Consider the following 27,366-nt stretch of genomic DNA (forward strand, 5'->3'; position numbering starts at 1 on the left):
ATGATGAGCTCGGGGGTACTATGGTGTTGAATGCTGAGCTATAGTCAATGAACAGCATTCTTACATAGGTATTCCTCTTGTCCAGGTGGGATAGGGCAGTGTGATGGCGATTGCATCGTCTGTGGATCTATTGGGGATGTAAGCAAATTGAAGTGTGTCAGGTAAAGTAGAGGTGATATGATCCTTGACCAGTCTCTCAAAGCGCTTCATGATGACAGAAGTGAGTGCTACGGGGCTATAGTCATTTAGTTCAGTTACCTTTGCCTTCTTGAGTACCGGAACAATGGTGGACATATTGAAGTATGTAGGGACAGCAAGAGATTGAATATGTCTGTAAACACTCCGGCCAGATGGTCTGCGCATGCTCTGAGGACGCGGCTAGGGATGCCGTCTGGGCCAATTTATTACATTCTTCCAAATAGTAAAAGTGTGTATTACCATCACATACAAAGATGCCAGAAAACTGTATTCCTTCCGAATGAACAGCCTCCCTAATGTATCCATCCAGTGAGCCTGAGCAGAAGCCTGAGGTATTTCTGTGTTTGGGATACAGCCTGAGATTTTTTGGGGGGTAATTCGCAAATTACTTTGACTTCGGTGAGGACCCGTAGGGAGGATATCTTGTTACCAGGGCAGCCAGGAAGAAGCTACGCCACGGGGATAGCTATGTGTGAGTATTTATTGGACTCCTTTCTAAAAAAGGAATCGGAATCATTCAATATGCTAACCAACTATTCGAAATATAGCTAGGTCAATATAGCTAAATATTATTGCTATCTAACGTTAGCTAGGTACGTGCCATAGACAGTCCATTATGTCTGTGCAAGCCAGTCACATCTGGTTCCATCTTCGTCTCACCCGTTCTTGCCATAACAGGTCATGTTAGGTACCGTTAGCTAGCTAACGAGATATCTAATGTCACCTAGCGCCATTTAAACTCATGTAATTAACGTTAATGTTATGTTAAAGCTACGTTATACAGATGTTAGCTATAACATTTGGACACAAACGTCACATACTAAAAATAGGTCGTGACCAGAAGCGAAGTTGCAGCGCGAGATGTTGTTGCGCCCTGGGCCAGAGTTAAAATCAATGCAAACGCAAATATTGTCACATTCACTGGCAAGCGGTTTCTATTGTTGTTGTTGTTGTTGTTGTTGTTGTTGTTACATTTGGTCACGTGCATTATCGGTTACTATAATATATCCCCTACCATATGCATTCATTATCCCTTTACGCTAGCTAGTTTGCTAAGACATACTTTTTCAGTCCTCACTCCTCCTCTTGCGTGTTGCAGCCAATGACATGCCAATCACTGGCTTCATCCCTAGGAGCAGCAATGACCATCTGGAAGGTTTAGTTTAGTAAGGCCACTGTGGAGTGCCTGGTCCAGAGCCACCATCACCATGGGTACAGCCTCCTCCCTGGTGAGCCCTGGGGAGGTGATAGAGGATGCGTATGGGGGCGAGGGTGGGGAGGCCTGTGAGATACCTGTGGAGGTCAAACCTAAAGCCCGCCTCCTGCGGAGCTCCTTTCGCCGAGGGCCCAGGGTGATTGGGGCCAGCTTCAAATCTACAGGCTCTGTGGACCTGGAGTACACCGCCGAATACGAACGGCTCCGCAAGGAGTATGAGATTTTCCGGGTCAGCAAGAACAATGAGATCACCTCCATGCAGAAGAAGGAGGCCAAGCTGGACGAGGAGAACAAGAGGCTGAGAGCTGAGCTGCAGGTGAGAGCAGGGCCACTGTTTTAAAAAGGGTTGACATTTAGTAGGAAAAAGTATGAAAATGTATGCACTCTACTGTAAGTCGCTCTGGATAATACCATCTGCTAAATAACTAAAATGTGATGTAAATGTACCCTCTGTCCATATAGCCTCATCTTATTCATTCTGATCTAAAATGCACAACTGATCCTAGATCAGAGTCTAAGATTCCCCTGTTCTGAGATTCTTTGTGAATACAGGCCCATAACTTTTACAATGAATGGGCCAGGTAGGTAGACAATAGCCTGTCTTTTGATTTCCTCTGTCAAGAGTCCAGTTCAGGGGCCATGTATCAAGCATCTCATAATAAGAGTGCTGATCTAGGATCAGGTCTTCCCTGGCCATGTCATCTTATTGTACTACTTGTCACTAACAGTGATGATCGTCATGTTTCTTCCAGGCTCTGCAGAAGACCTACCAAAAGATCCTGAGGGAGAAGGAGAGTGCCCTGGAGGCTAAGTACCAAGCCATGGAGAGAGCTGCCACCTTTGAGCACGACAGGGACAAAGTCAAACGACAGTTTAAGGTATCCCCAATAGCTAGCTGTTACTCCCAGGCAAACACACAGTAGGGCACATAATAGAGAGTAGGGCGTAACAATACCCTAGTGTGATGTTCCATCTGGGATTTGAACCAGCAACCTTCTGATCTCAAGTCAGCTACTTAACCTACGGCTCATCATTATGAAACCATAACATTCCCCTCTGTGGCCTGGCTAGTCTAGCGGTAATGCCTAGCCTCCAGCACACATGTCGACGGTGTCAGCATAGATTCAAATCCGGCCTACTGCTCTTTGACTCAACCTCTCTCTATCTTTCCCCACTATCATTCTCTATCTGTTGAAGAAAATTGTTAAATATCTTAACATGTATATTTAAAAAAAAAAAAAAGAATCTTCTCTAAATGTCAGATCTTCCGGGAGACCAAAGAGAAGGAGATCCAGGACCTGCTGCGAGCCAAGAGGGACTTGGAGGCCAAGCTACAGCAGCTGCAGGCTCAGGGCATCATGGTGTACGACCCGGACGACTCGGATGACGATGACAACCACACCACTGTCACGGGTAAAGGACAAAACAGATTGTGCCGACGAACGGTTAAAAGCAGCGGGTGGCATTTTTTTCCCCTCCCATTTCCCATAAATTCTACATGTTGAATCACCACCGTTCGTCGCAGGGGATCTACTGAGCACAGCCGACGTTCGTTATATCTTTAAGGCCACCCTCCATCTCACACATGTAGAGCCCCATAGGAATGAATATGGCAATTCCAGTATTTCAATGCAGTCAAATGGGGAAATGAATAGTGCAACTAAAGTATTTAAAAAAATCCAGATTTTATCAAAATTGCTGAACAGTTTACTTAAAACTTGTCAAAGTATGAAACAAGTAACGCTTCACAATCATCTCAATTCCTCAAACGTCAGTGACTCAAAAAGCTGACGCAGTCGTCTGTAATTTGCCTGTCTCAAGCTGCAGGGACTCCGTGTGATTACTGGGGTGGTGGAGTGCTGGGCAGTGAGCCCTCTATGGGCAGCATGATGCAACTGCAGCAGACCTTCAGAGGACCAGAGTTTGCCCACAGCTTGTGCGATGTGGAGGGCCCGTTTGCCAATGTCAGCAGAGGTAAGCAAGGGTTTGATCTTTACACATTTGTATGTATTTGAGCCTTGGTGTCTCAGCTGGTTATATACTGTATGTGTTTTGTGTATATAAACGTGTTCTTGAGAGGGTGAAAGCTATTGTTTAGGCCACTTCACACCCAACTGGTACAGAATCTTAGCGACTATGTGGTCATGCACTAGGAACACAAGGTCTATGGGGTGGGTTAGCGCTATCGGCCATTTTGGGTTCAAGTGGGTTAATTGCTGCAAGCTTGTTGAAAAGTAATTGGCAGAGTGTGTGTGTGTGTGTGTGTGTGTGTGTGTGTGTGTGTGTGTGTGTGTGTGTGTGTGTGTGTGTGTGTGTGTGTGTGTGTGTGTGTGTGTGTGTGTGTGTGTGTGTGTGTGTGTGTGTGTGTTTCAGATGACTGGGACGCTGCTGTGGCCAGTCTGCTGCAGGTGTCTCCTCACGTGTCCCAGGCGTTATGGAGCAACACGGTGCGCTGCTACCTGATCTCTACCCAGGAGACACAGGCAGAGCTGGACATCTTCACCCAGGTACTGGTACACCAGGGATTGAAATGAAAGGGATAAGTTCACTCAAATGTTTTTAGGTGACCTATCCCTTTAAGGGTTTGGGGCACTGGCCAGCTCGACTAGTAGACCTGCTTGGAATTCTACTAGCCAAGGTTCCAAAATCGGTGTCATATTGTCACATTTTCTACTAGCCGGGTCTGAAAAGTACTAGCGTCTACCGCGCTAGCTTAATTTACTTGCCGACAATGAATTCACCCTGAAGTACTTTTCGTCTGGCTATATAACACATCTCTCTTCACCTCTCTCTCTTCCTATCTCATTTCTTTCTTCTTTCCTTCCGCAGAGCTACTCTCCCAGGCTGCGGAGTCTGTGTGAGGGGCTGGGCCATTTCTACCTGAACATCTGTTTCCCTGAGGAGAGTGCAGCCTCCTATGCACTGGAACGCAGACAGGAGATGGAGAGGAGCTCTGTGTGTGTGCTCCTCCTTAAATCCTCCGTCACGAGGTCCGTGATTCCCTATATAACTGCTGTTTGACCACGTACTGCTGACCACGTCATGAAACAATGCGCCCGCTTCAATGGGGCAGAAGGCAGTGTGTTGTGATTCTGGTTGGCCAGATAACTAGCAACAATGACGAGAACCTGCTTTGTGGGGAATCGCAGGTGGCTCGTTTCAGCTCCTTTCGTCTTGTTCTTGATAGCTTGTCTTGTTTTTAGGTGTTTTGACTGATGTCACAACAATGCTAATATGGCTACAATTTGCTAGCTAGCTAACCAACAACTGTAATGATGTATTTGAGAGACAACAATTGCTCATTTAAATAAATATTTAGCGACAAAATATAGTTTACACGCTGTCAACAATCTAAGCCAACCCCGTCTATTTTTATCCATAGTTGCACACCCGTCCGGTTGGTTGCTAAGCAACCAACCCGTCCATGTGCCCTATATAGGGAATAGGGTGCCAATTGGGACACAGGCAGGGCAACCTCTGAGTTTCTCTGTGGCTCCCTCTCTTCTGCACTACCAGGTTAGAGGGACGTGAAGTGCTGCTGTTATAGGCTATAGCATGTTGTAACATGTTCTAACAGGTTGTAGTGTGTTACTCAGTGTGCCTTTTGTGTGTGTGTGTTATAGTTGTGTGTTGGAGGATGCGGAGGAGGCCTTTGTGAAGAACCCAGACGGTCATCCCCTGGTACTCTACCTCAGGACCGTGGAGGCCCACCCTCTCAGCGGCCCCACCAGACAACTGCTGGAGAGGGTCAACGCCGCAGACAAGGCAGCCAAAGTCAAGGTAGCCAATGGCATACGAATGTGGTCTGTGTGGTCCAGCGGTTAGTGTCTGCGGCACACACGTATACCAGAGTCGACATGAGTTAGAATCCAACCCATTGCTTTTCTGACTTGCAATTCCTCCTACCTTTTACTCTCTCCTCTTCACAGGCCTATGTCAATAATGAAATCAATAGAACAAATCTATCTTTGCGAAACGCAAACACAACATTGAGCAATTAGGGTTAAGTGCCTTGCTCGAGAGCATCCTGACCAGTTGCATTCCTGCCTGGTATGGCAACTGCTCGGCATCTGACCGTAAGGCGCTACAGAGGGTAGTGCGTACGGCCCAGTACATCACTGGGGCCAACCTTCCTGACATCCAGGACCTATATACTAGGTGGTGTCAGAGGAAGGCCTAAAACATTTTCAAAGACTTGTTTTTACACTGCTGCTACTCGCTGTTTATTTATGCATAGATATGCATAGTCACTTCGCACATTGACTCGGTAGCCTCCTTATTGTTATGTCATTTTCTTGTAACTTTCAGAAAACATATATATATTTTTTTCACTTTAGTTTATTTAGTAAATATTTCCTGAACTCTATTTATTGAGCTGCATTGTTGGTTAAGGGCTTGTAAGTAAGCATTTCACGGTAAGAATACCTGTTGTATTCGGCACATGTGACAAATAAAATTTGATTTGATTTGCTCAAGGGGACATCGACAGATTTTTCACCTAGTCAGCTCGGGGATTCGAACCAGCGCCCTTTCGGTTACTGGCCAAACAGTTTTAAGCGGTAGGCTACCTTCTGCCCCAACACCTGAAAATCTTGAGCTGAGTATGCCAGTTCCAGATATTCATATGTTATATATCGTATGTTAAATATATGATATTCATTCCACTATGTATACATACATATACAGAGGGGTAGAATAAGGGACTGGCATACTGGGTGTTGTGGTTGTGGTATGCAAAGATTGATTTGTTCTATTGGCAGAAATTGTCGTATTGTGTTTTATGGCAATATCAGAACTGAAGATTCCATGGTGTATGGATGTCCTATAGCCTGACTATTATACCACTGTGCCACTTCCATAGGTAGTGGACCATGGTGGCTCCCCAGAGGAAGGAGCGTCTATGATCTACACTCAGCTGGAGAAAGTAATCAAACAGGTAGGCCTACAAACCCTATGGGGCCTGGTCAAAAGTAGTGCACTATACTAGATACACTCTTAGAAGAAAAGAAAAAAGAACCTGAAATGGGTTCCCCATAGGAGAACCCTTTGAATAACCCTTTTTAGTTCCAGGTAGAACCTTTTTGGTTCCAGGTAGCCCTTTTGGGTTTCATGTAAAAACCCTTTCCACAGAAAGTTCCTATGGGGACAGCAGAAGTACCCTTTTGGAACCCTTTTTTCTAAGAGTGTAGTGTACCTTTTGTCTCTATCCCTCCCTCTCTGTCAGGAGCTGCTGGGTTTGGAGGGCAGCGACGTGGACGGTAAGGATTCGGGGATAGACGAGGGGCGCGAGGAGGATTCGGGGGACGTGCTGTGGGACCTGCATGATGAGCAGGAGCAGATCGAGGCCTATCAGCAAGCCTGCAGCGCCGCAGCTCAACTGGGCTTCCAGAAGGTGGGGCTCTCGCTCTCTGCCTCTGCCTCTCTCTCTCTCAAGCTCAGTAGGAAGGCATGATTTTATTTATAGGATTTTGTGACTAAAAGGTTATTTTACTCGTTGATGAATTTGCACGTCATCGTCACAGTTTCCCCTCTGTACTGAACATGCTGTATTTTGAAAACTTTGGAATGCATTACCAGTGGACAAATTGACAAAATACTAAAACATACGTTTTTGAGTAAAATATCCCTTTAAGGTGAAATATTCCAAATGATGACTAGCAGTGATAAAGTGTAATAGATGAGTGTTAACTTTAGTAATAACGGCTGCTCGTGTGGGTGAGAGGAGCTTCTGCATGACGGGTGATGCCATGCTCTGTCCTCAGTACATAGATCGTCTGAACGACATGGTGGCAGCCCCTCCACCCACCCCTCCACTGCTGGTATCAGGGGGACCCGGCTCTGGGAAGTCTCTCCTGCTGTCCAAATGGTAAGAGCTCAGCCATTATCCATTGAAAAACGACCTTTTACATTATTTGACCTTAAGCGTTAATAATCAATCAATCAACTCAATTCTTCTTCCAGGATTGAGCTGCAGCAGAAGCACTCCCCCAACACGTTGTTCCTGTACCATTTTGTGGGGCGACCTCTTTCCACCAGCTCTGAGCCCGTACTCATTATTAAACGCCTCACTGTCAAGCTGCTGCAACATTTCTGGTCCATCTCTGGGTTATCCATGGACCCCTCCAAGATCCTAGAGGAGTTCCCTCGCTGGCTAGAGAGACTGTCTTCCAGACACCAAGGCAACATCATCATCATCATCGACTCCATTGACCAGATACAGGTACCAGGCTACTGCCACAGTAAGACCGTAGAGAGACGAACGCGTCGGGGAATGGAGGTCGTTCGGGGAAACACTGAAATGTCCGTAACTTTGAAATTCACTTAAGAAAACGCCTCAAAACCTTTATAGAAAATATTGATTGTGTATTTACACGGGTTTTCGAATCATTTCGAATCATTTAGCCAGATACTGTAAATATTGTATGTGTTTTTAGCAACATGTAATTGACATTTACGGCGCATAGAATGTCCCTGTTTTTATATTACCAGTTAACAGGTCAGTTTGTTACTCTGAGGTTTGTATCTTTGATATTATACTGTATTTTCCCTCAGCAAGCAGAGAGGCACATGAAGTGGCTGATCGACCCCTTGCCGGTCAACGTCAGAGTGGTGGTGTCTGTCAACGTGGAGACCTGTCCCCAGGCCTGGAGGTAGAGTACACAACTTGGCAGTTAGTCCATACAAAATGACTCCAGATCAGTACTATGTCAACATATGTAATGCCTATGCATTGCTAATGTAGTGCCTAAGTAATGCCTGGAAGAAGGGTACACCTATGTATAATGTTATAGATATGTATCGTGTGGCCTATATAGGCCCAATGCCTATGTAGTGCCTATGTATTTTGGGGTATGATATATATATATATATATATATATATATATATATATATATATATTAGTTCCTATGTAATGCCTATGTATTGTGGCCTAATAGTGATTGTGTGATATGACTGTTGTTTCCCAGACTGTGGCCCACCCTCCACCTGGACCCCCTGAACCCCAGAGAGGTGAAGAGTGTCATCAACACGGAGTGCCTGGCAGCTGACGTCAAACTCACTAAAGACCAGGTGGGTGTCAAACTGATATCACTTTGTTACTACTGGAAGTTCAGTGTAAAAAATAAAAAAAGGCCAAATCACCTTTTTAAGTAACGTACATCGAACCAAATAATTGAGTTTATTTGACCATGCAATTTTAAACAGGCACCGCATGCCCCCATCGCTCCCATTTTAGATTTTTAGCTAGTGGTGTTTAAAATTAGCTGAAGTTTGTAGTGGCTGTTTCAAAAGAATCAAACCATGGATTACAGTTTCTTCTGCTCCATGGACTCCTTTCCGGGTGGGGAACCATCTAACATCAATTAGTAAAATACTGAACTTCCCCTTTAACTCCATGACGAGAAGATTTGTGTGTGTCAAACGGTGACTGTGTGTCTGTGCGTTCAACAGGATAAGAAACTGGAGAGACACTGTCGCTCTGCATCCACATGTAACGCCCTGTATGTCACCCTGCTAGCCAAGATGATCACCAAGTGAGTAAACTGTGTGTGTGTGTGTGTGTGTGTGTGTGTGTGTGTGTGTGTTGTGTGTTGTGTGTGTGTGGTATTGTCTATAGATGTGTTGCGTTGTGTCCCAGCTGTAGGTGTGCCTGGTCGTTGGAGAAGACTCTAGAGCAGTGTCTGCTGTGTCAGGACACCATGTCTCTGTACAGCTTGGGCCTCAAGGTGGCGCTAGATTCTCTCAGCACAGACGGGGAGAGACACGTCATGAGAGAGGTAAGGGACCATCACTATCCACCACTACAGATGTAGGATCTTCATTTGCAACAGCAGGAAAATAATCCTGCAGCAACAGGAAATGTGAATTATTATTTGGATTATAATCAATGGACATTTTTGTAGGGGTTGATACATTTTTTGTTAGGGCAAATCTAGTCTGAAATGTCTGTAGAAATTACAAACTTTAGAAGCCTTTTTAAAACTCAAATACACTACAAGTTTGTATTTCCTGCTGTGCAAGACAATTCTCAGCAAATTGTTGCATCTCAAGGCCTCCCTAGTGGAACAGCGGTCTACTGCATCGCAGTGCTTGAGGCGTCTCAACAGACCCCGGTTCGGTACCAAGCTGTGTCACAACCGGCCCGTATCCAGTAGTTCCATAGAGCGGCGCACAATTGGCCCAGCGTTGTCCGGGTCAGGGGAGGGTTTGGCCGGGGGGGCTTAACTTGGCTCATCGCTCATCGCGCTCTAGTGACTCCTTGTGGCGAGCCGGGCGCCTGCAGGCTGACTTCTGTTGTCAGTTGAACGGTGTTTCCTCCGACACATTGGTGCGGCTGGCTTCCGGGTTAAACGGGCAGGTGTTAGGGAGCGCGGTTTGGAGGACGCATGACTCGACTTTCGCCTCTCCCGAGCCCGTTGGGGAGTTGCAGCGATGAGACAAGATCGTAATTGGATATGACAAAATTGGGGAGAAAAGAGGGGGGGTGAAAAAAAAAAGTATATGGTCAAAAGTAGTGCACTATATAGGGAATAGGGTGCCATTTGGGATGAAGACCGGGGCCTAAAATGTACTTTTTGGTCCACCAGCCACTGTGGCAGGTAGATAAAAAAAATCTGCCAACCACTCAGATTTTTTTACCAGCCAACATTTTTGTTGCTGCCATAATTACATCAAAAAACACAAACAGATTACCATGCTTTGTAATGTTTCTATAACAATACATTTACTAGTAAGAATTAATGTGGTATAATGCTCAATTTCATTAAAATTTTTGTGACCTGAGTATTTTAATTAACAAAATCTCAGAGACAAAATGTTCAGCTGCCTGTTTTAAGGGCGGGAGGTTACTGTGGTAGAGCATGCAACACCAGGGTTGTGGGTTCGATTCCCACGGGGGACCAGTACGACAAAAGAATAATAATGTATGTACTCACTAATGTAAATCGCTCTGGATAAGAGCGTCTGCTAAATTACTCAAATGTTCATGTAAATGTATCGGGGACACTCGAGTCCTGTCACGTGTGTGTGAGATTTGGGATCTGACTAGGAAGTCACTTCGTTATCAGTTGAAGCAGCAGACTCAAACAAAACGTTGAAAAAATACCAAACTTTTGAACAAAACAATGTAAATAGCCAAAAAGCATGAGGTCAAAGTCTCACTTTGTAGAGACTGTGTAAATTACACCAACTTTTATGCCTGTGCGCAGTACCTCCAAAAATGAATCTATCAGCACTTCACTCATTGCGCACAGCTCCCATGCCAGGCATTGTTTCTGTGCGAGGTGGGATCCAGGATTCATATTTATTTGTACAATTAGCAGCTATGAAACAAAACAGCAGAAATACTTTGAAAACAGCTGCTGCAGCATTTTTATAAACCTAACCCGCACATGTGGGCTCATACTGGACTTTACTATTTTTAATCGCAAAAGGGAAAGGGGGATACCTAGTCATTTGTACAACTCAATGCATTCAACTCCACATTTAACCCAATCACTCTGAATCAGATAATCTAATGCTCTCACTGTAGAGCCCTGTAAATTGACCACCCGCCAACGTGGCTGGTGAAATATACATTGTTACCCGCCAATACCTTAACCTGCCAATACTTTAACCTGCCAATACCTTAACCTAACTGCATTTGGCAGGTGGTGGGACATTCTGTTGTACCACTAACCACCGGAATAGTTTCACATGCCTTTTATTTAGAATGTGACATCAAGGGTTTTCCCAAGAATGTTGAAGCTGATTTATCTGTTCTGCTTTCCTTCATGTGGATGTGGATGTGTATGTGTGTGTGTGTGTTGATTCCCTCCCTCAGATGCTGTGTCTGGTGTGTGCCAGTCACAACGGTGTGAGCGAGTCGGAGGTGCTGGCGGTGTTTCCAGACCTGGGCCTGCCTGTCCTCTCCTCCCTCCTCTACACCCTACAGAGACTCTGTATCGTTGGCCTGGGCTGTGGACTCATCAGGTTCCAGCACCTACAGGTTAGCTTTCTGTCTCCCCTACAGACGCCATAGGATGAGAGCATTGAAATCCCCCTGTTTAGTCCACTGGCGGCAGTTTGTGAGTAATAGTCTCTCAAACTCTGAAACTCAGTGATGTTCAATGTAAGTGAGAGGCTTCACGCTGGCTTTCTGTTGACACCGTCTCTGTGCTTTAAGGCTGCGGAGGCCGTCCGGCTGGAGTTTATGGATGGAGGGACCTGCTCTCCTGCCTACAGAGAGAAGCTCATCCACTACTTCAGCCAGCAACTCAGGTCTGGCCAACCACTAGTAACATGACCAGCATCATGTTATGTCATAGAATTAATATTAGCAATATTGACTAGACTTTATCTTTGATGACACAATAAGTGTGTGTGTGTGTGTGTGTGTGTGTTCAGTCAGGACAGGGTGACATGGCGGGTGGCAGACGAGCTGCCCTGGCTACTCCAGCAGCAGGAGGACAGGGCCAAGCTGCAGCTCAGCCTCCTTAACCTCTTTGTCTCCCAGAACCTCTACAAGAGGTCAGACTTCTATATGACAATGAGACTGTTTGCCGTTCTACTGTTACTTTCTATGTCTTTTGGTTTTGACTTTGTCTGGGTAGTAGTATCGGTGATTTGATCTGTGCACAGAATTCACCTTGACTCAAATGTGCAACAATGAGATAAACAGGAACCATAAACATCAATTAATGTTCTGATATGTCTGATGTTCCTAGGGGCCATTTCTCTGAGCTGCTGGCCTACTGGCAGTATGTGGGCAAAGACAAGAGCTCCATGGCCACTGAGTACTTTGACTCTCTGAAGCACTATGAGAAGAGCTGTGAGAGTGAGGACAGCATGATCAGGCTGGGCAACCTGTATGAGACACTGGGTCGCTTCCTCAAAGACTTGGGCCTGCTCAGTCAGGTATGTGAGTAGTAAAATGGCCGCCAGTCCACCCAGTACAGACCCATTGATTTGAATGGGGGATTTATGTTCTATGGGTACGTGACCGTATTCAGACCCCTTGACTTTTCCCACATTTATTTACGTTACAGACTTATTCTAAAATGGATTAAATTGTTTTCCCCCCCCCCCTCATCAATCTATACACAATACCCCATGATGACAACGCAAAAACAGGTTTTTAGACATTTTTGCAAATGTATTCAAAATAAAAAACAGATATCAAATTTACATAAGTATTCAGGCCCTTTACTCAGTACTTTGTTGAAGCACCTTTAGCAGCAATTACTGCCTCAAATCTTCTTGGGTATGACACTACAAGCTTGGCTGCACAGCTATTTTCAGATCTCTCCAGAGATGTTCGATCGGGTTCACGTCAGCACTGGTTGGGCCACTCAAGAACATTCGGAGACTTGTCCCGAAGCCGTGTGCTTATGGTCATTGCCTTGTTGGAAGGTGAACCTTTGCCCCAGTCTGAGGTCCTGAGCACTCTGGAGCAGGTTTTCATCAAGGATCACTCTGTACTTTGCGCCGTTCATCTTTCCCTCGAATCTGACTAGTCTCCCAGTCCCTGCCGCTGAAAAACATCCTCACAGCATGCTGCCACCACCATGCTTCACCGTAGGGATGGTGCCAGGTTTCCTCCAGACCTGACGCTTGGCATGGTCTGAGAGTCCTTTGGGTGCCTTTTGGCAAACTTCAAGTTGGCTGGCATGTGTCTTTTACTGAGGAGTGGCTTCCATCTGGCCACTCTACCATTAAAGGCCTGATTGGTGGAGTGCTGCAGAGATGGTTGTCCTTCTGGAAGGTTCTCCCATCTCCTCAGAGGAACTCGCCGAGCTCTGTCAGAGTGAGAGGAAAAAAATATTTAATACATTTTAGAATAAGGCTGTAACGTAACAAAATGTGGGAAGGGGAAGGGGTCTGAATACTTTCCGAAATACACTGTATGTTGTCCTGCTGTCGACGTACTACATGATAAACGTGTCCGTCTGTCCTCCATCCATGTTTCGCCAGGCGGTAGCTCCCTTACAGAGGTCTCTGGAGATCCGGGAGACGGCCCTGGACCCGGACCACCCCAGTGTTGCCCTGTCCCTACACCAGCTGGCCGGGGTTTATGTCCAGTGGAGGAAGTATGGCAATGCAGAGCAGTTCTACAAGCAGGCCCTGGAGATCAGTGAAAACGCCTACGGCTCAGACCACGCCTGTGTCGCACGCGAATTGGACTCCCTGGCCATGCTCTACCAGAAACAGAACAAGTGAGTGTGTGTGTGTGTGTGTGTGTGTGTGTGTGTGTGTGTGTGTGTGTGTGAGTGAAGGGAGGTGTGTGGGTGGGTCTGTTTCAAGTAAAGTTACTTTGTGATTGATGGGTCATCTGTTAACAGGTATGAGCAAGCCGAAAAATTGAGGAAGAGGTCTGTGAGGATTCGCCAAAAGACTGCCCGCCAGAAAGGCCATATGGTGAGGACACATTAGTATGGTTGGTTGTCCCTCCTGCTTTATGGCTTTTTTGTGTGTGTGTGTGTGTGTGTGTGTGTGTGTGCGTTAATTACGGATCGGATCACTTTTTTTAAATTTTCGCCTAAAATGACCTGTAGTTCAGGACCTGAAGCAAGGATATGCATAGGAAACACTTTGAAGTTTTTGGAAATGTGAAATTAATGTAGGAGAATATAACATTAGATCTGGTAAAAGATAATACAAAGAAAAAACGTATATTTTTTTTGTACCATCGTATTTGAAATGCAAGAGAAAGGCCACAATGTATTATTCTTGTTTAGGCGCAATTTACATTTTGGACACTAGATGGCAGCTGTGTATGTGCAAAGTTTTAGACTGATCCAATGAACCATTGCATTTCTATTCAAAATGTTGTATCAAGTCTGCCCAAATGTGGCTAATTGGTTTATTGATACGTTTTCAAGTTCATAACTGTGGACTCTCCTCAACAATATCATGGTATTCTTTCACTGTAAATTGGACAGTGCAGTTCAATTCTTGCTAATCTAAGCTTTCTGCCCATGTCAGATATGTCTATGTTCTGGGAAAATGTCTTGTTACTTACAACCTCATGCTAATCACATTATCGCACGTTAGCTCAACCGTCCCGTGGGGGGGGTCACCGATCCCGTAGAGGTTTTAATGCATACATATTACACACGTGTCTCTCTGCAAAATTACTTTAGTGGTGTGTGTGTGTGTGTGTGTGTGTGTGTGTGTGTTCATGTGTAGTTGTGTGTAATGTGTATACATTAATAGTGAATTGACTGTGTCTCGATCTCTGCAGTATGGCTTCACTCTGCTGCGTCGGCGGGCGCTCCAGTTAGAGGAGCTGACTCTGGGTAAAGACACAGCAGATTGTGCCAAGACCTTCAACGAGCTGGGAGTCCTCTACTACCTCCAGAACAACCTGGAGTGAGTCAGTCCTTACACATCTACACTTAGTGTAGCTGTTAGCGATGATGCTAAGGATAACCTAAGGATACAAAGTAGTCTACACCTACCTGGCAGAGTGATATCATGATTATTTCCATCAATCCAGTGGCCATTTGTTTTGCAAACTTTGCAATCACATGAGCACTAGAGAAATATCGATAGCTAACCAAACAATGGTCTCTTGCTGGTGCTCACCTACATTAAAGGGCAACTACACCCCAAAATCCCAAATTATTTGATTTTTCCCAGACCTCAAAAGTGGTTTAAACATGGTTGTGGACTTAAAACATCACATTTTGTTGTTTTCCGAAAAAAGGAAACCAGGAAAAACAAAAATGAGCAAATCAAATTTAGGAAAAAACTCTATGGAATTAGGCTAAAAATATCACAGATTTATATGGCCCTAAATATGGGACCTGTGAAATATGATGCCTCTGCTTGGCATTTAGCATTAAAGGAAATCTTTTGGTATTTGTTTCATTAGTCCATTGTTAATATAGTTCCAAAATACAGAAATCTGGCCCATATGATGCATTTTGCATCATATGTAACCGACCGCCTCGATTCGGTCATATGTAGCAAAATTTGAAATTGTGTTTACATTGGACAAAAGTAGACTCAGAGCTAGAAAATTGTATATCATACACTACATTTGAGGAACAATGGGAAAGTAATTCTGCTTTGAAAGTTGATAAACTTGTAACCCCACTTTTGAGAAAAAGGTCCTTGAATGTTTTGGTACACCTACTGGCGAGCTCTTCTTTGTCTACACCCATTGAGCATCGTTCACATCCTCTTAAGCTTTAGCCCCACCCATCTCTTTAAGGATTCACATGTGAGGCCATATGCTAAACAGTGAGTAAGGTACTGTAGTAAACAACCAAATATTTAAATACTAAAAGTGGTAAAAATAGTAGCCTACAATAGGGAAAAACTCCAGGTAAAAATACAATTTATATAGTCCTTGGCCTGTACTGTATCCTAATCTAACTTTTGTGCAGGTCATGTTGTTCTTCACATTACCACATGCACAGGATACAGAAGGTGTAAACGATACAGTGAAATGGTTGCTTGCATATTTGCATAGTAGCAATATCAAAAATAGAAAGTGTCCAGATAAAAATATTGTGTAAATATTTTATAATTATTAGATGATGCTTACCCTAGACACTAGGGGTGTGCCAAGTAGTCGACACAAAGTGAGTGTCGTAACGGATATGGGCAATTTTCTGGATACGATTATGATCCGAGTATTTTTTGTAATTATCTGTGATCGGGTGCCAGCACGCATATTTCTCGTGTCAGTCACAGAGTTTCTAAAACATATTGTACTGTCTTTGAGTCAGTCATGTGAGTCAGTCATGTGCGTGGTCTAAATAACTCAACTGGCTAGTTTGCCTGTCTGTAAAGAGAACGGTGGGCTATACGTTGATCCTGCTGCTCTGATTGGATAGAGTGAAGCTGTATTTTTCCATCCACTCGCTTCATCATTTACCCAATCACTTTTCCTTGCATGTTTTCGGTCTGCTCATTTAGATCGCTAGTATGGTAAGTCACATGGTGATGATGTTTGCTATCAAGGTGCATAATATCTAACAAGTGGGGCAAGGGTAGTAAAAATAGATGAAACGCTAATGCACATTCTGACTCAGTAACAGCAAACTTGGCTGCCGGCTGCAAACTGAGCACTCACATACACACACCCAGCCGTCCACTCGCTGCTCTAATCTGCATTTTTTTTGCAGTGAGAATGTGCAGGGAGGTATTTTTTCAAAGATCTATTTACGCATATTAAAACATTTCTGTTTCTTCCGATCACAAGTATCATCCGATGACTATCAACTGTCAATTTACGGATACAATTAGGAATACGAGTATGGCCATGTCGGCACAACCCTACCAGACACACTTGTCTAAATGGACGGTCATGTGAAAGAAATGCTATAACCACCCCCCAGCCACATCTAAGTGGACGGGTCACTATTGTCTAGACATGTACACATGTTCACCCCCATGTACACATAATCACCCCCAGACACACCTGGCTAACTTGACGGGTCATGTAATCATCTGGCAAAGTGGAGTCTTTTGTTTAGACATGTAGCTAGCTAGCTAAACAATTAACCATAATCCCAACCTATACTACTAGCAATACAAACTGATTGTCATAGCTAACCACCATGGATGAAATGCTGTGGCTAAAACTAACCAACTAGGTTCAATGTTAGCTAGCTAGCTAACATTAGGCTATAACTAGCAATGCAAATGGTTTTCTGGGATACAAATAATATTACTACACAGATCATACACTTAACGTTAGTGAGCCAGCAAGCTAACGTTCGCTAGCTAGCTAACAGTACGTTTTAACTTGCAATGAAAACAACAACAACAAATTTTGACAAAATTTGAAATGTATAATATCTGAAAATTTAGCTAGACTCTTGACCGTATACATGGATGAACGCTTTTCGGCAGACTAGAACCCTTTTAACTCTGTTTTGTTTGTAAAGCTAAGGACAACTCAGAGTATGCTATTCTTTTCTTCTGAAATAGACTACATTTTCTTCATATCATGCTTCTTTAGATCTGTCTAAAATAAATAATGGATTTATTGTGAAGGTGTAGGCTATATTACAAGGATTTATTAGGCTTTTTAAAATGGCTTGTAGGCTATGTTTGGAAGCCAGGAGATGCTAAATGTGTTTATGTTAATTAACCGTCAATTACCGTGAGACCGACAGTTATTTGCTTGACAATCACCGGCTTCCAAAGTTTTGTGACCGCCACAGCCCTAATCTCAGCCAATCATTGCTAATGGGAAGGTTCCTGTCTTTTTACGTGGCTAAACCAACAATTGTATTTTGTATTTACAGATGTCGTACAAGTTTGTTATTAAGGCACATGAATGTTCCAGAAGGCATTTCTGCCCAAAAAACACATTTTGAAGTAGTGATGCGCGACATACGCCTAGCTTCCTGAAACAGGTCACATGATGCTGCATTTTGCATCATATGATGCCAAATGCATCATGCGGGCCAGATTTCTGTATTTTGAAAGGCACGTATCTTGAAAACTTGATTGCTGACATGAAACACATTTTGGGACTTTATCAACAATGAACTAATGAAACAAATACCAAAATATATTTTTTGGGGTGGCGTTGTCCTGGGGGTAAGGCCCTGCCTTAGACTAGCGTCCTGTCAAGGGGGTGTACAGTACGTGCAGGTTTATGCCCTAATGCGTTGTTCTGGCTTACGCAAGGCTTACTTACTAATTAACTTTTTCAAACCCTCCACTTTACAGCTGTTGTTATGTTTGATTGCCAAATGAAAGAAGGTAAAGTTTAACCAATGGTTTTCAATTTGATTTGTTTTTTAATGTATTTCACTAGCTAGCTACTCTAGCCACACTAGAAACGTTTAAAGTATTTTAACGATTTCAAATAGTATTTGATCCAAGGCCTCTCTCTGTGACCAGGGCGGCCAAAGTGTTCCTGACTCGTTCTCTGGAGATGCGTCAGCGTGTGTTGGGGCCGGACCACCCTGACTGTGCCCAGTCCCTCAACAACTTGGCGGCCCTACACACTGAGAGGAGAGAGTACGAGACCGCAGAGGACATGTACGAAAGAGCCCTGGACATCCGGAAGAGAGCCCTGTCCCCTGACCACCCCTCCCTGGCCTACACCCTGAAACACCTGGCAATGCTCTACAAACGCAGGGTGAGTTTAGGAGATGTGTCTAGCAAAGCCACCATGGGGCTGTTGAACAGACCCTATAAGGCGTAAAAACGAAGAGTAAGTTATACATTAAAGCAGTGGTATTCGAAGTCGGGATTGTGACCCTTAGTGTGTGTGTGGGGGGGGTCCTTAGAATGGGGTCCCCGCTGAAATTGTTATACATTCAAATGCTTTTAGTCCACTCCAGATGTAGGATTAATGTGAGTGCAACCGTCCCATGTCTGGTAACTTTATGTGCATTGCTGTTTGAAAGTTAACCTAGAGATCTTGAATTCTTGTTCCTCACTCGCCTCAAATTCTATTCGCTTATAGCTTGTGTGTAATCCTGATTCGTGAGGCTGACAGGGGAGATGTTTGTGTTGTCCAGGGGAAGCTGGAGAAGGCTGTTCCTCTGTATGAGCTGGCTCTGGACATCAGGGAGAAGAGTTTTGGACCAAAACACCCCAGTGTGGCCACAGCATTGGTTAACCTGGCTGTACTCTACTGCCACCTGGTGAGAGGACCAACACTTCTAACAGTTAATTGCATAACAGACCTGTGTTCAAATACTTGAAAAATCCTTTCAAATACTTTATGCGTTTTCTTGAGTCTACCTGGAGTGTCAGAAGGTCGGGATTTGCAGTTTTGACTATTCTATTGGTTTATTAAGCTAGGCAAGCTCAAACAGGCACAAATAACGTTTCTGATTGTTGTTTTATGTATTTGAAACCCAGATCTTTTGCATACTACACAGCAAATTCTTCAGTGTTAAATCAACACTGAGTGTTACATTTAACACTGTTCCAGTGTCTATACGGGTCCACACTTTTCAGTGTTAAATTAACACACTGCCTAGAATAAAGCTTTATTTTCATATTTCCCAGGTTGCCTTCCCTTTTCAAGTGAATTGTTCAGTCGTGGCCAAAAGTTTTGAGAATGACACAAATATTAATTTTCACAAAGTCTGCTGCTTCAGTTTGTATGATGGCAATTTGCATATACTCCGTAATGTTATGAAGAGTGATCAGATTAATTGCAATTAATTGCAAAGTCCCTCTTTGCCATGCAAATGAACTGAATCCCCCCCCAAAAACATTTCCACTGCATTTCAGCCCTGCCACAAAAGGACCAGCTGACATCATGTCAGTAATTCTCTCGTTAACACAGGTGTGAGGACAAGGCTAGAGATCACTCTGTCATGCTGATTGAGTTCGAATAACAGACTGGAAGCTTCAAAAGGAGGGTGGTGCTTGGAATCATTGTTCTTCCTCTGTCAACCATGGTTACCTGCAAGGAAACACGTGCCGTCATCATTGCTTTGCACACAAAAAGGCTTCACAGACAAGGATATTGCTGCCAGTAAGATTGCACCTAAATCAACCATTTATCAGATCATCAAGAACTTCAAGGAGAGAGGTTCAATTGTTGTGAAGAAGGATTCAGGGCGCCCAAGAAAGTCCAGCAAGCGCCAGGACCGTCTCCTAAAGTTGATTCAGCTGTGGGATCGGGGCACCACCAGTACAGAGCTTGCTCAGGAATGGCAGAAGGCAGGTGTGAGTGCATCTGCACACACAGTGAGGCAAAGACTTTTGGAGGATGGCCTGGTGTCAAGAAGGGCAGCAAAGAAGCCACTTCTCTCCAGGAAAAACATCAGGGACAGATTGGTATTCTGCAAAAGGTACAGGGATTGGACTGCTGAGGACCGGAGTAAAGTCATTTTCTCTGATGAATCCCCTTTCTGATTGTTTGGGGCATCCGGAAAAAAGTTTGTCCGGAGAAGACAAGGTGAGCGCTACCATCAGTCCTGTGTCATGCCAACAGTAAAGCATCCTGAGACCATTCATGTGTGGGGTTGCTTCTCAGCCAAGGGAGTGGGCTCACTCACAATTTTGCCTAAGAACACAGCCATGAATAAAGAATGGTACCAACACATCCTCCGAGAGCAACTTCTCCCAACCATCCAGGAACAGTTTGGTGACGAACAGTGCCTTTTCCAGCATGATGGAGCACCTTGCCATAAAGCAAAAGTGATAACTATGCTGCTCGGGGGAACAAAACATAGATATTTTGGATCCATGGCCAGGAAACTCCCCAGACCTTAATCCCATTGAGAATCCTCAAGAGGCGGGTGGACAAAAAAAAACCACAAATTCTGACAATCTTCAAGCATTGATTATGAAAGAATGGGCTGCCATCAGTCAGGATGTGGCCCAGAAGTTAATTGACAGCATGCCAAGACACTGAAGCAGCGAACTTTGTGGAAATTAATATTTGTTTCATTCTCAAAACTTTTGGCCACAACTGTAGAGTTACCACTCATGACTGTATCTGTTAGTGACAGATACATGGGCCTTTTATCAATTAGATTTACTCACCTCCTGCGTTGTCTCTCGCCTAATTTGAAAAAGATCAAAGTTAATCGAGGAGAGTCGGCGAGGTGAGTGACTGTGGATGGAAATGCACTTGCTTGAAATGAGACTGCCCTTCTCCAATCTCCAAATAGTTGTGTAATACATTTTATAGATAAAACAATAAGTAGCATATTGTCTTTAAACGTGTGCATGTTTTCTCCTTTGACAAAACTAAAGCTGACTCGAAGGGGGTGTGGCAGATTTCAAAGTCTTCCGCGGTAGGACACACATGAGTATCCTCGATGAAAGGGGGCTATCGAGGAGGGGAAGCACTCTTCCATTTGCCTACTCACGAATTGACACACTCCTCGTCCACTCAACCACTTATTGTTTTCTGGGTCATGGAGGAGAGAGTACGGAGGGCAGTCTTTTGCCCAAACGAGAGAACCCCATGGTTATTGCATTCATTCATTTTCAGTCCTGTGGCCTTCACCAAGTGAGATCCTAATTGAATATGTTATCATAAAAATGTGATTATTTAAGATAATACCCTAATACAGTGGCCTGAAACTCATGGTTTACAGGCTACATCAGGCCTGCAAGTCACATTATACTGGCTTGCAAAGTGAGTGGTATTTTTGGAATTTTTATTTATCTGCAACCTGCATTCAGAATGACTTCCAGGGTTGGAAAGACTAAAGTATGAAATTACCTCTGAAACAACCATTTCAGTAATGGGTGCAATAAGTCCAAGTAACAGATTGGGTTTGTTTAGAAAAATGCATGTTATTTATATTTGAGTAGCATAAGATTAATTAATCAATGTACATGCAGAAACATAGATATTGAAACAAACATTCTAAAAATCTACCTGCAATACAGCATGCTGGGAAATATAATGATGTGCGTGGTTTTGGTTCAACACTGGTTATTAACACCAAGATTGGAGTTCTTTTACACTAATGAGTGTTAATTTAACACCTGAATCAACACTAGCTAACACTGGCCAGTTTGCTTTGTAGGGAAATATGGGAACTGCTGGAAAGCATATAGTGGCATATGGTTTGATTTGAATAGATTTTCCATCCTAATTAGCTTTCAAGACTATCAAGACTGACTGTCTCTCCTTGCAGACTCTGTCTGGACATTTGCTTAAGTACTTATGTGATATCTGTGATGGGTCTGAGTGTGTTATTGTGTTTGGCAGAAGAAGCACAGTGAAGCGCTGCCCCTGTATGAACAGGCTCTCAGAGTGTATGAGGACAGTCTGGGACGCTCACACCCACGTGTCGGAGAGACGCTGAAGAACCTAGCTGTACTCAGGTGAGTACACACCACACAAACATACTGTGTACACACACACACACATATATGGAGCCGTCCCAGACACACAACCACCTTCTCTATTCTTTTATGTGCTTTAGAGGTCTCTGGAACGCACCCAGCATCACACAAACACTCAAAAAAGACATCACAATTTTAACTCGTATTTTTATTGATATAAAATAGACAGTATCCAAACTTACTATACCTACCAATCCTATATTTTCTATTTCATCTTATCTCACTTCTACTTCTACAAAATAGATCAGTGATTTACAGGAAGCCCATCTCTACAGCCAACACCCCCGGAATGGCTTCCAGTTTCTCCATCTCTTCATCACAAAAGACTTGTAAAACTCCCTCCTCACTTTCCTGTAGAACTCCACCTTGCGCCTCATCTCCATGTGCTTGTGGAACAGACAGCGTTTCTCCTGCTCAGTCAGGTGCTGGTTGTGGTAGTGGACACTGGCAATGTTTAGGGAGTGGGATTTCCAGTACCACTCACAATGCAAGCTCTCTGAGAAACTCAGGATGACCTGACCTAAAGTCACATACAAAACCAATTCTATATGTACATAAATGTATTTTAAACATGAAAAAAAATGTGTAATGAAACAAATTCTGGTAAGAATACAGTATTTGATTTTTACCATTTGATGATGCTATTTGAAGGTCTTGCAGGAAGATACTGATGACCCTGTGCAATCAATGGTTGGGACTGGTTATATTGCTGGGTGTGGAAACTCATAAAAAGAAATGTCCCTTTTTCAGGACCCTGTCTTTCAAAGATAATTCGTAAAAATCCAAATAACTTCAAAGATCTTCATTGTAAAGGGTTTAAACTGTTTCCCATGCTTGTTCAATGAGCCATAAACAATTAATGAACATGCACCTGTGGAACGGTCGTTAAGACACTAACAGCTTACAGACGGTAGGCAATTAACTTCTTAAAGTGTAGGGGGCAGTATTTTCACGGCCGGATGAAAAACGTACCCAAATTAAACTGGTTACTACTCTGGCCCAGAACCTAGAATATGCATATTATTAGTAGATTTGGATAGAAAACACTCTGAAGTTTCTAAAACTGTTTGAATGGTGTCTGTGAGTATATAACAGAACTCATATGGCAGGCAAAAACCTGAGAAAAATTCAACCAGAAAGTGGGAGATCTGAGAATTGTAGTTCTTCTTTCTAATCCCTATCGAAACTACAGTGTCTGTGGGGTCACGTTGCACTTCCTAATGCTTCCATTGGCTGTCAAAAGCCTTCAGAAAGTTTTTTCAGCGTTGTCCTGTTACCGGGCAGAGAATAGGAGCTCAGTCAATGAGTGGACTGCCTGGGGACAAAGGGATTGGTGATGTGCGATCCCGCGAGCGTGCCTTTCCTTCTTTTTTTCTGGAATGAATACGCTATTGTCCGGTTGGAATATTATCGCATTTTTACGTTAAAAATACCATAAAGATTGAACGTAAACAACGTTTGACATGCTTATAAGAACGGTAATGGAACATTTTGACTTTTTGTGTCTCAAATTACGCTCGCTCGTTATGCCTTTGGATAGTGACCTGAACGCATGAACAAAACGGAGGTATTTGGACATAAATATGGATTATTTCGAACAAAAACAACATTTCTTGTGGAAGTAGCAGTCCTGGGAGTGCATTCTGACGAAGATCAGCAAAGGTAAGAGAATATTTATAATACCAATTCTGAGTTTAGGTGACCCCAGAACTTGGCGGGTGTCTGTATAGCTTGCTTTGATGGCGAGCTATGTACTCAGAATATTGAAAAATGTGCTTTCGCCGAAAAGCTATTTTAAAATCTGACACAACGGTTGCATCAAGGAGTACTGTATCTATAATTCTTAAAATAATTTATGTATTTTGTGAACGTTTATGATGAGTATTTTTGTAAATTAATGTGCTCATTCACCGGAAGTTTTGGTGGGAATACATTTTCTGAACATCACGCGCCAATGTATAATGCTGTTTTTGGATATAAATATGAACTTTATCGAACAAAACACATGTATTGGGTAACATAATGTCCTAGGAGTGTCATCTGATGAAGATCGTCAAAGGTTAGTGCTTCATTTAGCTGTGTTTTGGGTTTTTGTGACATATCTCCTTGCTTGGAAAATGGCTGTGTGGTTATTTTTGTCTATGTACTCTCCTAACATAATCTAATGTTTTGCTTTCGCTGTAAAGCTTTTTTTTAAATCAGACAATGTGGTTACATTAAGGAGAAGTGTATCTTTAAAATGGTGTAAAATAGTCGTATGTTTGAGAAATTGAAATTATGATATTTTTTGCTGTTTTGTATTTCGCACCATGCTATTTTACTGGCTGTTGAATAGTGTGGGACGGTCAAGTCCCACCTTGCCCAGAGAAGTTAAGGTCACAGTTATCAAAACTTAGTACACTAAAGAGGCCTTTCTACTGACTCTGAAAAAACACCAAAAGAAAGATGCCCAGGGTCCCTGCTCATCTGTGTGAACATGCCTTAGGCATGCTGCAAGGAGGCATGAGGACTGCAGATGTGGCCAGGGCAATAAATTGCAATGTCCATACTGTGAGACACCTAAGACAGCGCTACAGGGAGACAGGACGGACAGCTGATCGTCCTCGCAGTGGCAGACCACGTGTAACAACACCTGCACAGGAACACACAATCCCTCCATCAGTGCTCAGACTGTCCGCAATAGGCTGAGATGGGCTGGACTGAGGGCTTGTAGGCCTGTTGTAAGGCAGGTCCTCGCCAGACATCACCGGCAACAACGTTGCCTATGGGCACAAACACACCGTCGCTGGACCAGACAGGACTGGCAAAAAGTGCTCTTCACTGACGAGTCGCGGTTTTGTCTCACCAGGGGTGATGGTCGGATTCGCGTTTATCATCAAAAGAATGAGTGTTACACCGAGGCCTGTACTCTGGAGCGGGATCGATTTGGAAGTGGAGGGTCCGTCATGGTCTGGGGCGGTGTGTCATAGCATCATCGGACTGAGCTTGTTGTCATTGCAATGCAATTCTGTGCGCTACAGGGAAGACATCCTCCTCCCTCATGTGGTATTCTTCCTGCATGCTCATCCTGACATGACCCTCCAGCATGACAATGCCACCAGCCATACTGCTCGTTCTGTGCGTGATTTCCTGCAAGACAGGAATGTCAGTGTTCTGCCATGGCCAGCGAAGAGCGCGGATCTCAATCCCATTGAGCATGTCTGAGACCTGTTGGATCGGAGGGTGAGGGCTAGGGCCATTCCCCCCAAGAAATGTCCGGGAACTTGCAGGTGCCTTGGTGGAAGAGTGGGGTAACATCTCACAGAAAGAACTGGCAAATCTGGTGCAGTCCATGAGGAGGAGATGCACTGCAGTACTTAATGCAGCTGGTGGCCACACCAGACATTGACTGTTCCTTTTGATTTTGACCCCCCCCCCTTTGTTCAGGGACACATTATTCAATTTCTGTTAGTCACATGTCTGTGAAACTTGTTCAGTTTGTCTCAGTTGTTGAATCTTATGTTCATACAAATATTTTCACATGTTAAGTTTGCTGAAAATAAACGCAGTTGACAGTGAGATGACTTTTTTTTTGCTGAGTTTATAATATTAGATAGCAGAAGCAAGTCGCACATCGAGTCTTGGGGTTATCGCCACCAAAGCTGAGTTCCAAATCAACATTGGTGCTATTCAACCAAACATTCTAACATTTGAAATTCTACTAAAGTTGCTCTTGTGATGTCATCATATACAAATGAAATTGTATTCTTATGAATAAAGTCACCATGGCAAAGAAATAGAATGGGTTTCAAATCAACACTGTTGCTCTTATCAACCAAACATTCTAATTTCCAACATTCTACCAACTTTTCTTTGGTTGATTTTGTATTTTGATATGATTTTACAAGGGAATTGTCATGACATTGAAAAATAGTGAAACATACACACACTCACCATCTTATTTTTAATACACATATTCAGTACTATAAGCTGAAGGACTAGTTTTATTTTCATCCCCATATCTCTTCATGAGCCCTGTTACCTTTTCTCTCTCTCTTCTGTCCATCATTCTGTCTTCCCTCCTCTCTCTCTCTCCCCCCCAGCTATGAGGAGGGGGACTTTGAGAAAGCAGCAGAGCTCTACAAGCGAGCCATGGAGATCAAAGAGGCGGAGCCATCTCTGGTGTGTGGGAAGGCCCCGTCTCGGCACTCGTCCAGTGGGGACACGTTTAGCCTACGAGGGCCCGCCCCTCTCCCACATGCCCCCAGGTGATCCCTCCATCCATCTCCTCACCCCTAGGGGACCTAGAACACTGGGGCTCTTTCCCAATTTGTCTTCCCTCGATTCCACGTGTGACCTTTCCTCATCTCCTTATAGAAATGCATGGGTGGAGAAGGTCCAAGGGTAGGGACCTTGGATCTTCTCCTCCAACAATGTTCTTTGAGAAGATGGTGAGATAGGGTCTGGGGAATCACAGAAAGAGAATTGAAATAGAGCCAGGGTCCACAATCTGCATTCCTGAGAAGAACGTCCATGGAACTCTCAATGGTTCTTTATGCTGCTTTGAGACGGAACAGTGTTGTAATGTCGCCTGTTAAGTGTACTGTAGCTAACTGCCTTCATGAAAATATGAAGTATGCTTTATTTAATGTCTGTTAAATGGCTGTATTGTGTTTGTTTTTTTAAAGATATATATTATTAATGTAATCATGTATTATTATTATTATTATGAAAGAATGTGAAATGATGTCAACACCGCCCTTGTCAGGGCCTGAAACTCAGGTTCAGAAGGTTTTTTTATTCTATATTTATGAATATTTCCAAATTACAATAGCTCACTGTTAGTACCTAATGGAAGTGTGTAACTGTTGAAATTACATTTTGAATTTGATAATGGTAATTGGATAATGATTCATCAATGTCACCAGTCGCTCTGGATAAGGGTGTCTGCTAAATGACCGAAATGGAAATTCCTACAGCTGTACACTTCCATAGTGAGGGAAAAAGTATTTTGTATGTTTGCCCACTGACAAAGAAATGATCAGTCTATAATTTTAATGGTAGGTTTATTTGAACAGTGAGAGACAGAATAACCAAAAAATCCAGAAAAATGCAAAAATGTTTTAAATTGATTTGCATTTTAATGAGGCAAATAAGTATTTGACCCCCTCTCAATCAGAAAGATTTCTGTCTC

The 27,366-nt window shown here is 43.6% G+C and overlaps 1 protein-coding gene across 3 annotated transcripts; it reads left to right on the forward strand.

The window, feature by feature from the left end:
- Positions 1-165: 165 nt before the first annotated feature.
- Positions 166-27,366, forward strand: nphp3 (nephronophthisis 3). Of its 3 annotated transcripts, none has more exons than XM_014180713.2 (27): positions 173-670; positions 1,298-1,730; positions 2,167-2,292; positions 2,677-2,827; positions 3,236-3,388; positions 3,788-3,921; positions 4,244-4,404; positions 5,038-5,194; positions 6,276-6,350; positions 6,639-6,806; positions 7,177-7,280; positions 7,376-7,634; positions 7,967-8,064; positions 8,381-8,483; positions 8,865-8,947; positions 9,052-9,190; positions 11,236-11,400; positions 11,578-11,672; positions 11,799-11,921; positions 12,119-12,308; positions 13,365-13,606; positions 13,733-13,808; positions 14,635-14,762; positions 18,261-18,501; positions 18,887-19,012; positions 22,057-22,172; positions 26,276-27,366. In XM_014180713.2, exons 2-27 carry the CDS (start codon positions 1,407-1,409, stop codon positions 26,442-26,444), a joined length of 3,906 nt encoding a protein of 1,301 aa, XP_014036188.1. In that variant the 5' UTR covers positions 173-670; positions 1,298-1,406; the 3' UTR covers positions 26,445-27,366. The 3 variants fall into 3 exon arrangements, with proteins under 3 accessions (XP_014036190.1, XP_014036188.1, XP_014036187.1); XM_014180712.2 differs by having other exon boundaries at positions 174-670; positions 1,332-1,730; XM_014180715.2 differs by lacking the exons at positions 18,887-19,012; positions 22,057-22,172; positions 26,276-27,366 and adding an exon at positions 18,087-18,119 and having other exon boundaries at positions 166-670; positions 1,332-1,730; positions 18,261-18,470.

This window comes from Salmo salar, chromosome ssa29, assembly GCF_905237065.1.
Source record: "Salmo salar chromosome ssa29, Ssal_v3.1, whole genome shotgun sequence".
Classification (NCBI taxonomy): domain Eukaryota; kingdom Metazoa; phylum Chordata; class Actinopteri; order Salmoniformes; family Salmonidae; genus Salmo; species Salmo salar.